Below are 10,896 nucleotides of genomic sequence, written 5' to 3'. Positions count from 1 at the left end.
GATCTGGTGACATCTGAAGGAGGGTCGGTTTTTTATCGGCTCCTTGAATCTTTGTGCAATGGAAATTAGGGAACAAACTAACACGGATTCATATTAATCCAAGAAGAGATGGGAACTTCAAAGAGAGAAAGTTGAGATGAGAAACTAGAACATTTCATACAAGCTAATTCTTAACCCTATATTATTCTTTTCCTTTCTTTATATATATTGCGATTGAAGCAAACACATGATCATTCGCTTGTTGGGCCTTTTGATCATCTCTAACTGGCCAGTTTGATGTAGTTGCAAGTAGGGATGACCACGATATCAATACCAGTACCTGATACCAAATGTTCATCTAGTTGTAAGAAATTGAGTGTAGCTGACACCAAATGTTCATCTAGTTGCAAGAAATTGAGTGGACACCCACATGAACGGTTCATAACACACCACGTTAGAAGTGGCTTGACCCACACGGTTTAAATAAATATAAGACTTTTATTTGCGTGGACAAATCAAATCCCTTTCTATAGATAAAGTGACTTTATTCTCTGTATTGCAAATGGCGACCTTTGACTTAACAGATCAAATTGCTCCCTTCCCTGATGAGATTAGCAGTGCCGATTTCGACTCTGATTTCGTCTGGGGTGCTGCTACCTCTGCATATCAGGTATATATATATCTTGCTGCTGTTAAATGCCAGTTTGACCACTTTTTTAGTTGAAAGTGATCAACTCTTTTATTTTTTAACTCCTGAAATTAGAGGACCAATGTTGTTTACTTTGCTCCATTCCCCTTCTATTATGTCGAGAAATTTTAGGGTTTTTGATTTTTGTTAATCAATTATCAGAAAATTAGACATTTGAAGTCCTGCAAAACTCTTTTATCTTCATGCCACGTGTCACCCTGAAAAAGAGAGGATGAACATTCGATGAGATTTCAAAAGTGTTCACCATCTTCTAACATGTTTTTTTTTTCACAGATTGAAGGTGCTGCTTGTGAAGGTGGTAAGGGCCCCAGCATTTGGGATGTTTTCTGCCTCACAGATCCAGGTTTGTCTTCTTCACCATCAGCACATTCAAGTTGAAAAACAGCTAGTGTTTGCGGGTTGACCGGTCCAACCCGAAACTAACCTGAACCTGATAATTGTGAGTCACATGAACCTGAACCCGAACACGACACAAATATTCGCAGGTCCACATAAACACGACGTGTTTATCCGGATTTTTTTTTTTTTTTTGCATTTTAATATTCAATTAATAAATTTAGAGTAAACTGCCATTTTGGTCCTCAGGTTTGGTCACTTTTGCCACTTTAGTACAAAACTCAAATTTTTTAAATCTGAGTCCCTGTGGTTTCACTTTTATTGCCATTTTGGTCCAAAAATAAATCAGCTCATATTTGGCTAATAAAATCCTGTTATTTTGTCCTTTTTCTAAGGGGCAAAACGGTCAATATAATTTTATTATAACACATCATTAATTAAATTAATGAAATCAGCTGGTATTTGGCCATTTTGCCCTTGAGGAAAATGACAAAATAACAGGATTTTATTAGTCAAATATTAGCTGATTTCATTTTTGGACCAAAATGGCAATAAAAGTGAAACCACCTTGGACCCAGATTTAAAAGGTTTGAGTTTTGGACTAAAGTGACAAAAGTGACCAAACCTCAGGGACCAAAATGGCAGTTTACTCATAAATTTATAACCAAAATACAAAGGTGTACTAAACAATTCTTAAAAAAAAAAACTTGATGTCAGTTTGTGTTTTAATTTCTAGATTTTGGCATAGTATGTAACAATGACATAAAACACATTTAAAAAATAGAAATAAATAAACAGGCTAAAACGGGTCAATCCGTGAACCTGCCAGGTTGACCCGAACGTGACCCTTTAGCTGTAAGTGTTCACACGTTTAACAAAAAAAATTGACCCTCACCCGTTTATACTAAACCCAAACCCGTGAATTTCGTGTTAGGTTTGTGTCATGAATCTATTTTCTTAAACTGTACTGCAGGCCGCATTGTTGGTGGAGATAATGGAAACATTGCTGTTAATTCTTACTATAAAACAAAGGTCAACCCGCATAACCTTTGCATACTATTAATTAAATTCATCTAGTGTTAATCTTCTTTAATATCCGTAAACAGGAGGATGTACAAACCATGAAAAAAATGGGTCTGCAAGCCTACCGGTTCTCACTTTCATGGAGTAGAATTTTACCAGGTGAAGTTATACTTTTATTAAAATTAAAAAAAAAAAAAGAGTAAAAGCCCGATAAAAAACTAATGTTTTTAACATTTAGGAGGAAAACTGAAATTGGGTATCAACCAAGAAGGGGTTGACTACTACAATAATCTAATCAACGAGCTTCTAGCCAATGACATTGAGCCATATGTCACGTTGTGGCACTGGGACACTCCCAATGTCTTGGAAGCTGAATACGGCGGTTTCTTATGCGAAAAAATTGTGTAAGTAGATAATGAATGACTTTGTGTCTGTTTGACATGCTACTGTCTTAATATATAGAATAGAGTTAAGTATACAGATGGTCCCTGTGGTTAATGAAAAATTTAGATTTGGTCCTTATCTTTTCAAAGGTACATGGATGGTCCCCTGTGATTTGCACTTTTTAACACATTTAGTCCCCAGCTAACAAATCTAAAGGTTTCTGCTGGTCCAACTTAAGGACTAAATGCGTTACAAAGTGCAAACCATAGGGACCATCCATATACTTTTGGTAAAAGTTGTGTGACTAAATGCGTTACAGGAGTAAAATGTCATTTTTGTCCCTGAGGTTTGGCTGCTTTTGCGACTTCGTCCAAAGGTTTGTTTTTTACCATCTGGATCCAAAGGTTTGAAATCTTTTGCCATTTTCATCCAACTCATTAACTCCATCCATTTTCTCCGTTAAATGAGGGGCATTTACGTCTTTTTAGACATTTTTTATTAAAACAAAAAACACTATATGAAATAAAGATCCACCTCTGTTGACTTTCTCCCCACCCAAACCATTTAATCATCGCAAAAAATGTCTAAAAAGACGAAATTGCCCCTCATTTAACGGAGAAAAATGGATGGAGTTAATGAGTTGGATAAAAATGGTAAGATTTTAAACCTTTTGGATCTAGATGCGAAAAAACAAACCTTTGGACAAAAGTGGCCAAACCTCAGGGATGAAAATGACATTTTACTCGCGTTACAAAGTACAAACCACATGGACCATCCGTGTACTTTTGGAAAACTATGGACCAAAACAAAAGTTTTGGTCAACCACAGAGACCATCCGTGTACTTTACTCTAATTTATATTTGTGTTTGTGACACTTAACAGATATGATTTCGTAAACTATGTTGAATTTTGCTTTTGGGAGTTTGGTGATCGGGTCAAACACTGGACCACGTTGAACGAACCACATTCTTATGTTGAGAAAGGATACACGACGGGTAAGTTTGCACCTGGCAGGGGAGGTGAAGGTATGCCCGGGAATCCTGGCACCGAGCCTTATATTGTGGGACACTACCTACTTCTTTCACATGCAAAAGCTGTTGATTTATATCGTCGAAGATTTCAAGTAATGTATTTTGCTTATATCTTATTTTATGGATGATAATATGACATGACTCGACACATATTTAAATGAGTTCGGGTTCATAAACGGGTCAACACGATTTAAAATGTGTTTCAACGGGTTCAACCCGCGTAATCATGTTAAATGGGTTAACATGTCGACATGACACGTTTAAGAACCTTTTATCATAGCGATGTAGATTTATAATCTTTTAAACGGTTAACATATCATAGTTACATTCTCTCTACTAAACGGCTTACGTAGTTCGTTAGGGATTTTTATGATTTAACTTTTGGTCATTTTTATTTTATCATGTTAGTTATCTTATTATTTTTTAACTGTATTGAGTGGTGTCATTAACCGTATTAAACACGTCGTGTCATTCGTGTTATACAGTTATTGAACTATCTATATTTAATCGTCTTAAATCTGTCGTATCGTTTTTCGTGTAACCTACTTATTAAACATGTTTGTGTTCATATAGTGAAACGTAACATGTTCTGGTTGAATAGTTGTGCTAAATGTGTCGTTTCAAATATGACCCGTTTAACACGACATGACACGCTCTGTCAGCTCTAGATTTTTATTAATCAAAATAGGAACCCACACAAGAAACACATTTTAATCAGCTGGTACTCGGAAAAATGTCAGGCAAGTCAAGGGGGTACAATAGGAATTACACTCAATACGAAGTTTTACGAGCCGCTTAATTCAGAACTCCAAGATGACATAGATGCAGCCCTCAGAGCCATAGATTTCATGCTTGGATGGTGAGCATAATATTCATAGATATTTATATTAAAAAGAGTTAATTACTGTTTTCGTCCCTGTGGTTTGTCAAAAATCACTATTTCAGTCCATTAGTTTAAAAATTGTGATTTCAGTCCCTGTGGTTTCACTTTCGTAACCATTTCAATCCATTTATTCTGTTAGTACAGGGACTGAAATGGTTACGAGGTGGACTTAAATGGTTACAAAAGTGAAACCACAGGGACTGAAATCGCAATTTTTAAATTAATGGACTGAAATAGTGATTTTTGACAAACCACAAGGACGAAAACAGTAATTAACTCTAATAAAAAAATAATCTTTTCCATTGTTTTTAGATTAAGCAGACGTATATGACCGATTATTTGTAGGTTCATGGAACCGTTGTTTAGCGGTAAATACCCGGATACCATGATCGAAAATGTCACTGATGACCGATTACCTACATTTACAAAAGAGCAATCAGAATTAGTTAAGGGATCATATGATTTTCTCGGGTTGAATTATTATGCTTCTCAATACGCCACTACCGCACCAGAAACAAACGTTGTTTCACTTCTCACAGACAGCAAGGTTCTTGAGCAACCAGGTATCTTTATATCCATGCAAAATTACGAAATCATTTTATTCTTTTTACATAAACAAGGTTTACTTGAAGAAAAATATGAACCTGATTGCTAACTTTTGGCGGTTTTTATTTATTTGTTTATTTATTTTTGCAGACAATATGAATGGAATACCTATTGGAATAAAAGTAAGATTTGTTTCGTTGATATATGAGTAAAGTACACGGATGGTCCCTATGCTTTGCATTTTGTAACGTATTTAGTCCCCAACTTTTTCCAAAAGTACATGGATGGTCCTTGTGGTTTGCACGTTGTAACCAGGGCTGTAAACAAACGCAACGTTACAGTTCATGAACCGTTCGGCAGGAAGTTCGTTTATGTTCGTTCGTTTAATATATGAACGAACACGAACAAAAAATTTCTTTTGTAAAGTTAAATGAACGAACATGAACAAAGGTTGTGTTCGTTCGTTTATGTTCGTGAACGTTTGGTAATGTGTTCGTTTGTGTTCATGAACTTTTATGTTTATTTGTGTTCGTTCATTTAACGTTTGGTTATATGTCTCTCCCAACATCCCTCATTTGACTATTTCAATTTCAGTTTGTGTTAAAGCTTGACAAACTTCTTAATTTTGTGTTAATAATGTTTCTGATAATTATGTCAACTGTGTTCGGATAATTATGTTAAGTGACTATTAGTCGTTGGCCGGCAACGGTCCCAACTTCTAAAATAACCAGTGGTGGTCCCACCTTTTCACATAATGTAAACCAATGAACCTTTACTAACAAAAAAAGCAAATGGGACAAAAAGAAATTCAGGTTCTGTTAGTAAAGGTCCAGTGATTTAAAATATGTGAAAAGGTGGGACCACCATTGGTTATTTTTTAGGTTGGGACCATTGCCGGCCAACGGTTAATAGTTGGGATTATTAAAATCAATTATTCCTTATTTTTTCGAGGATACTTCATAATTTTTGTGATGAAAAATGCAAATTTTATTCTAAAATGAATATATGTTTATGTATTCATAGACATTTGTGTTTATTTATGTTCATGAACATTTGTTTGAGTTCATTTGCATTTGGTAAGTGATCGTGAATAGTTCATGAACACTTTCATTTTCTTAATGAAAGAACACGAACAAGAAATCTCGTTCAGTAAGCGTTCGTGAACAGTTGAACAGGCTCATACCTTAATGAACAAACACGAACATGGCCTTGTTCGTGTTCGCTCGGTTCGTTTACAACCCTATTTGTAACACATTTAGTCTTTAACTTGGACCTGCTGAAACCTTTAGATTTGTTGGCCAGCGACTAAATCCGTTACAAAGTGCAAACCACGGGGACTATCCGTGTACTTTTGGAAACGTAGAGACCAAATTCAAAATTTTGGTAAACCACAGGAACCATCCGTGTACTTTACTCTTGATCTAATGTGCAGCCTTGTGCAATTTATGCTTGCTTATTTTCTCGGTTGATGTAGGCTGGTCTCGACTGGCTTTATTCATACCCACCTGGATTTTACAAACTGCTCGTGTATATAAAAGATACTTATGGAGATCCATTAATTTACATAACTGAAAATGGTATAGAAATTTCTTCCTTGAATATAATCTATCTTTTTGCTTTTATTTGTTTCGAATGTTAACATGGTGTGTACTGTATTTCTCATAGGATGGGTTGATAAAACAGATAATACAAAAACAGTTGAAGAAGCTCGTGTTGATCTTGAACGGATGGATTATCACAATAAACATCTTCAAAATCTCCGTTATGCAATCAGGCAAGTCAATCTACCAATAATTTTTAGTCCCTGTGGTTTGGGCCATTTTGCCAGTTTAGTCCAAAGGTTTTATTTTTCGCCCGTGGGTCCAAAAAGGTTTCACTGTTGCTATTTTAGTCCACTAGGTTAACTTCATCCATTATTTCTGTTAACGAGAAGGGCGATTCGGTCGTTTTATATGGCCAAATTGCCTTTCTAGTTAACAGAATTACATATAATATGACCGAATTGCCCTTCTGGTTAACAGAAAAAATGGATGAAGTTAACCCAGTGGACTAAAATGGCAACGGTGAAACCTTATTGGACCCGCAGGAGAAAAATGAAACCTTTGGACTAAACTGGCAAAGTGACCCAAACCACAGGGCCTAAAAATGGCATTTAACTCTTTTTTTTTTTTTTTTTTTTATAAAAAAATGTTACACATGTAACATCCTATTATAGGGTATTTTAATTTTTTCAGTGCTGGTGTTAGAGTGAAGGGATACTTTGTTTGGTCACTGATGGATAACTTTGAATGGGATGAAGGTTATTCTGCTCGTTTCGGTCTAATATATATAGATTTTAAGGGCGGAAAATATACAAGGTACCCGAAAAACTCCGCGATATGGTACAAACACTTTCTCGGTTATAGCAATAAACAAAAGACCGAAAAGAAAAAGAATCTTGCCCGTGAACGAACATGTAAATCGTCAGAGAAAACAACAAAGTAAGAGATTCGTTTTTCGGCTTTGTTTTTTTCCTTAATTGATTTGTTAATCTGTTTATTATTGGTCAAGATTCGAGTTGGAGCTCGAGAACAACTGTTACTGCTTGGATCTGCTTTCGTTTCTGCTGCCAAGGTTCGGTCTGCTTTTGTATCGTCTGCGATTAGAAATTTAAACCGTTGTTTCGATCTTGGACAGGTTTATTTATTTATTTAGTATGTATGTATTTATTTATATTAATTAGTAGATATGTTAATTGTAGGATTAATATGAAAGTTAATTACAAATTTGGTGGGGTAAAGTTGAAGGATGAACAAAGGTGAGTATAGTAGGGGAGGGGCTGCAGCTCACATTTCAGATTCTTGGAGGTTACTGGAACATTGGCTGAAGTTGGAGGGTAAAAGTGAAAAATGTATAAAAGGTTTGTTGAATTTATAGAGGGTGATGAACTGATGATTGCTTAATTTGTTTAGTAATTATGTGTTTTAAATTCCATTTGTAAAGAATAAAACATAATAAATGTTACTGATAAATAAATCATAGCTATGTGCTAATAGGGTAAAGATCAAATAGGAAGTTAATTTTCGCTAGGAAGGATAGGAAGCCATAGAATTATAACATGTGGTAAATTTTAAAATAAAGAGAAAGGGTATTTTAGTCAATCCAACTCCTTCTTCTTCCTTTTTCAAAACCCAGCAACTTCAAAACCCACCATTTTCAAAACCCACCATCTTCAACTATTTCTTCACTTTCTATCTCAATAATCACTACATTATAGTGCGATTTTTATCACCAATCAATGATTCAAAACCCGATCAACGAGTTCTTCAGCTTTTTTTTTTTTGAAGAAAACCCAGTTTAATTTCATAAAAAAATCTCGTTTTTCCGGTGATTTTGGAGATAATCACTCGATTCATTCGATTCGAGCGTTGATAAGTGTTTCTATCATTCAAATTTCGTCAATTGATGAAGAAATCGGCTTCGATCCATGTAAGAAATTCTTTAATTTCATTTTCACGATCTGAGTTTTTGATTTAATCATTGCGTTTTACGATCTTTGCGGGGGTCCGGGGGCGGCAGCCCCTGGCGGGGTCCAAGGGGCAGAGCCCCTGGCTGGGGTTGAGCTGCCAGAAATTGGCTCATTTCGAAGACAGTAATTCGTAGACAATTCAGACAGTTCACAGTGACAGACAGTTTTATGTGTCCATTGCGTTTTAGAAATAAGAGAGTTTTAGGTGTTTTCAGTCCATTGCGTTTTAGAATGAGTTATTTTTAAGTGTTTTCTGGCCATTGCGTTTTACAAATAAGACATTTCTTTGTGTTTTTGGTGCATTGCGTTTTAGGTAAAACACTTTTTATGTGTTTTCAGTCCATTGCGTGTTAGAAAACAGACATTTTAAGTGTTTTCTGGCCATTGCGTTTTACAAATAAGACATTTCTTTGTGTTTTTTGTGCATTGCGTTTTAGGTAAAACATCTTTTTATGTGTTTTTGGTGCATTGCATTTTAGGTAAAACACATTTTTATGTGTTTTCTGACCATTGCGTTTTACAAATAAGACATTTCTGTGTGTTTTCTGGCCATTGCGTTTTACAAATAAGTCATTTCTTTGTGTTTTTTGGTGCATTGCGTTTTAGAAAAATGTCATTTTTTAGGTTTTTTTTTTCATTGCGTTTTACGTAACTGGTGGTTTTTCTATTGCGTTTTACGCAACTGGGTTTTAATTTTTTTTTTTAAATATAGCAATAGTATACTCGTTTTAAAGATAAAAAAACATTTGTTTTTTTGGTGCAATTTTTATAAAAAAATAATGTCGAATGAAAGAGTTATTAACGTTTAAAAAATGGGGGGAATTGGAGGAGAGAGAAACTATTGGCTTGGATTGACTAGAATGCCCTTGAACAAACTCACGCGCCTTTTTTCTTCCTTTCAATTTCCCTGATTTAATCTTAGCCCTTGATTAACTTAATGAATGGTCAAGATCACTTCCTAGCCTTCCTAGCCAAATAAACTTCCTATTGTATCTCCACCCTGTGCTAATAAATAAAAATACTATCTTAATACTGAATCTTTCGTACCATTCATTTCTAAAACGATAATTTTCATTCTGTAGTGAACGTATCCCTATATGGGAGGGATATTACTCCTAATGGTGGAGGGGATCACCAAGTGTGTTAAAGTAGAGATACGTGTAGTAGCACCCTTTTGATTGTATGTGGCAAAGCAACAAATTCGTGGAGTCGTGAGCGTATATACAGTAAAATCTCGAGTAAACTTCCGTTTTGCTCCCTGTGGTTTGGTCACTTTAACAGTTTTGCCCCAAATCTTTAAAAATAGCCATTTTACTCCTTGATGTTTCGATTCTGTCGCCAGTTTGTTCCCCGCCTCTTAACTTAGTTAAATCATACAATTCTAGGTAGGGGTATTTTGGGAATTATCTAATAATCATTCAACTATTTATTTTAACACTAAAACTATAATAAAATATAAATTTATCTATTTATTAATCCATAAACATGAACTTTGGAACAACAATTCAGATCTTCAAAATCATCGAATTAATTCTGCACTTATCAACAAGATGAAATTCAAATACTTCAATATAATTCTCCTCAAATAAGGTCACAAATCATCCACAATTAATTCCATCACCATTCACCCAAAACAAATTATTTCGTCGTTTGATTCTCAAGAATCGATCATCTTTGCTGACCTTGAAAAACCCTAGTTTACAGATCTCAAAGCAGTGGTCGCCGATATCGATTTGACTGCCAGAAAAGTATTGGCCTGTTATGTGCCTGGTAGCACCACCATTCTGCCATCACCATCCTCCACTGCTTAAACCATTCCGGTGTAACAGGTTCTCGGTCTTACCCGTTTCAGATCTGCTTTCAGATCTTGCTAAAAACAAGAAAAAGTATAAGGAAACGAGAATCCATTGTAAATGAAAAAGTAGAAGGAAACCGCCTCAACACCTGTTTCTTTTATTGGGGGCGATGAAACTGATGTCTCAACAATCTCTTCTATATTAACCCTCACTCCCCATCATTGACTCTTACAATCTCCTTTCTCTATAATTTCTTTCTCTGCATGCCTCTTTTTTTCAGATCTCAGATTCATCCACCATGTCTTGCTACAGAGGAAAGTATGCTGGTATAATCTCCATCTTCATCTCCGTGTGTTTAATCTATTCGTTCTTCTGGTTTTCATTGATGTATATGCATTTTTTTTGCTTCAGTTTTGTTTAGATCTACTCTGTTTGACTTTGTTTAGGTTCCGATCTACTTTTATTTTTTAATATTAAAATAAATAAACAATTAAATGCTTATGTGTAAAATTACTTAAATACCCTACTAATTACAAGTAAAATTACTAAAATACCCCTACTTTTAACTGACCATTTTAACTGAGTTAGAGGAGGGGAGCAAACTGGCGACAAAAGCGAAACATCAAGGAGTAAAATGGCTATTTTTAAAGGTTTTGGGCAAAACCGTTAAAGTGACCAAACCACAGGAGCAAAACAGAAGT

General features: G+C 35.2%; 1 protein-coding gene and 1 long non-coding RNA gene across 3 annotated transcripts; one reads left to right on the top strand and one right to left on the bottom strand.

Moving 5' to 3' along the window:
- The first annotated feature begins 488 nt into the window (after nucleotides 1-488).
- LOC110915001 (strictosidine-O-beta-D-glucosidase) lies at nucleotides 489-7,923 on the top strand. 2 transcript variants are annotated; one of them, XM_022159625.2, is made up of 14 exons: nucleotides 489-649; nucleotides 962-1,031; nucleotides 1,998-2,056; nucleotides 2,131-2,206; nucleotides 2,286-2,451; nucleotides 3,314-3,554; nucleotides 4,203-4,321; nucleotides 4,691-4,908; nucleotides 5,042-5,073; nucleotides 6,366-6,468; nucleotides 6,557-6,665; nucleotides 7,126-7,371; nucleotides 7,442-7,504; nucleotides 7,632-7,923. In XM_022159625.2, the coding sequence occupies exons 1-14, from the start codon at nucleotides 542-544 to the stop codon at nucleotides 7,690-7,692; spliced, it is 1,671 nt and encodes a 556-aa protein (XP_022015317.1). In that variant the 5' UTR covers nucleotides 489-541; the 3' UTR covers nucleotides 7,693-7,923. The 2 variants fall into 2 exon arrangements, 1 of the variants encoding a protein (XP_022015317.1); XR_004887334.1 differs by having other exon boundaries at nucleotides 503-649; nucleotides 7,107-7,371; nucleotides 7,632-7,909.
- Nucleotides 7,924-9,848: 1,925 nt separating this feature from the next.
- LOC110915017 lies at nucleotides 9,849-10,641 on the bottom strand. Its single transcript, XR_002578693.2, has 2 exons — nucleotides 10,344-10,641; nucleotides 9,849-10,269 (listed from the first exon to the last, which is right to left on the bottom strand). It is a non-coding gene; the product is annotated as an uncharacterized LOC110915017 (long non-coding RNA).
- Between the last annotated feature and the right edge of the window lie 255 nt (nucleotides 10,642-10,896).

Source organism: Helianthus annuus, chromosome 2 (genome assembly GCF_002127325.2).
Source record: "Helianthus annuus cultivar XRQ/B chromosome 2, HanXRQr2.0-SUNRISE, whole genome shotgun sequence".
NCBI classification, from domain to species: Eukaryota; Viridiplantae; Streptophyta; class Magnoliopsida; order Asterales; family Asteraceae; genus Helianthus; species Helianthus annuus.
This window is presented reverse-complemented; position numbering and strand designations above follow the sequence as displayed.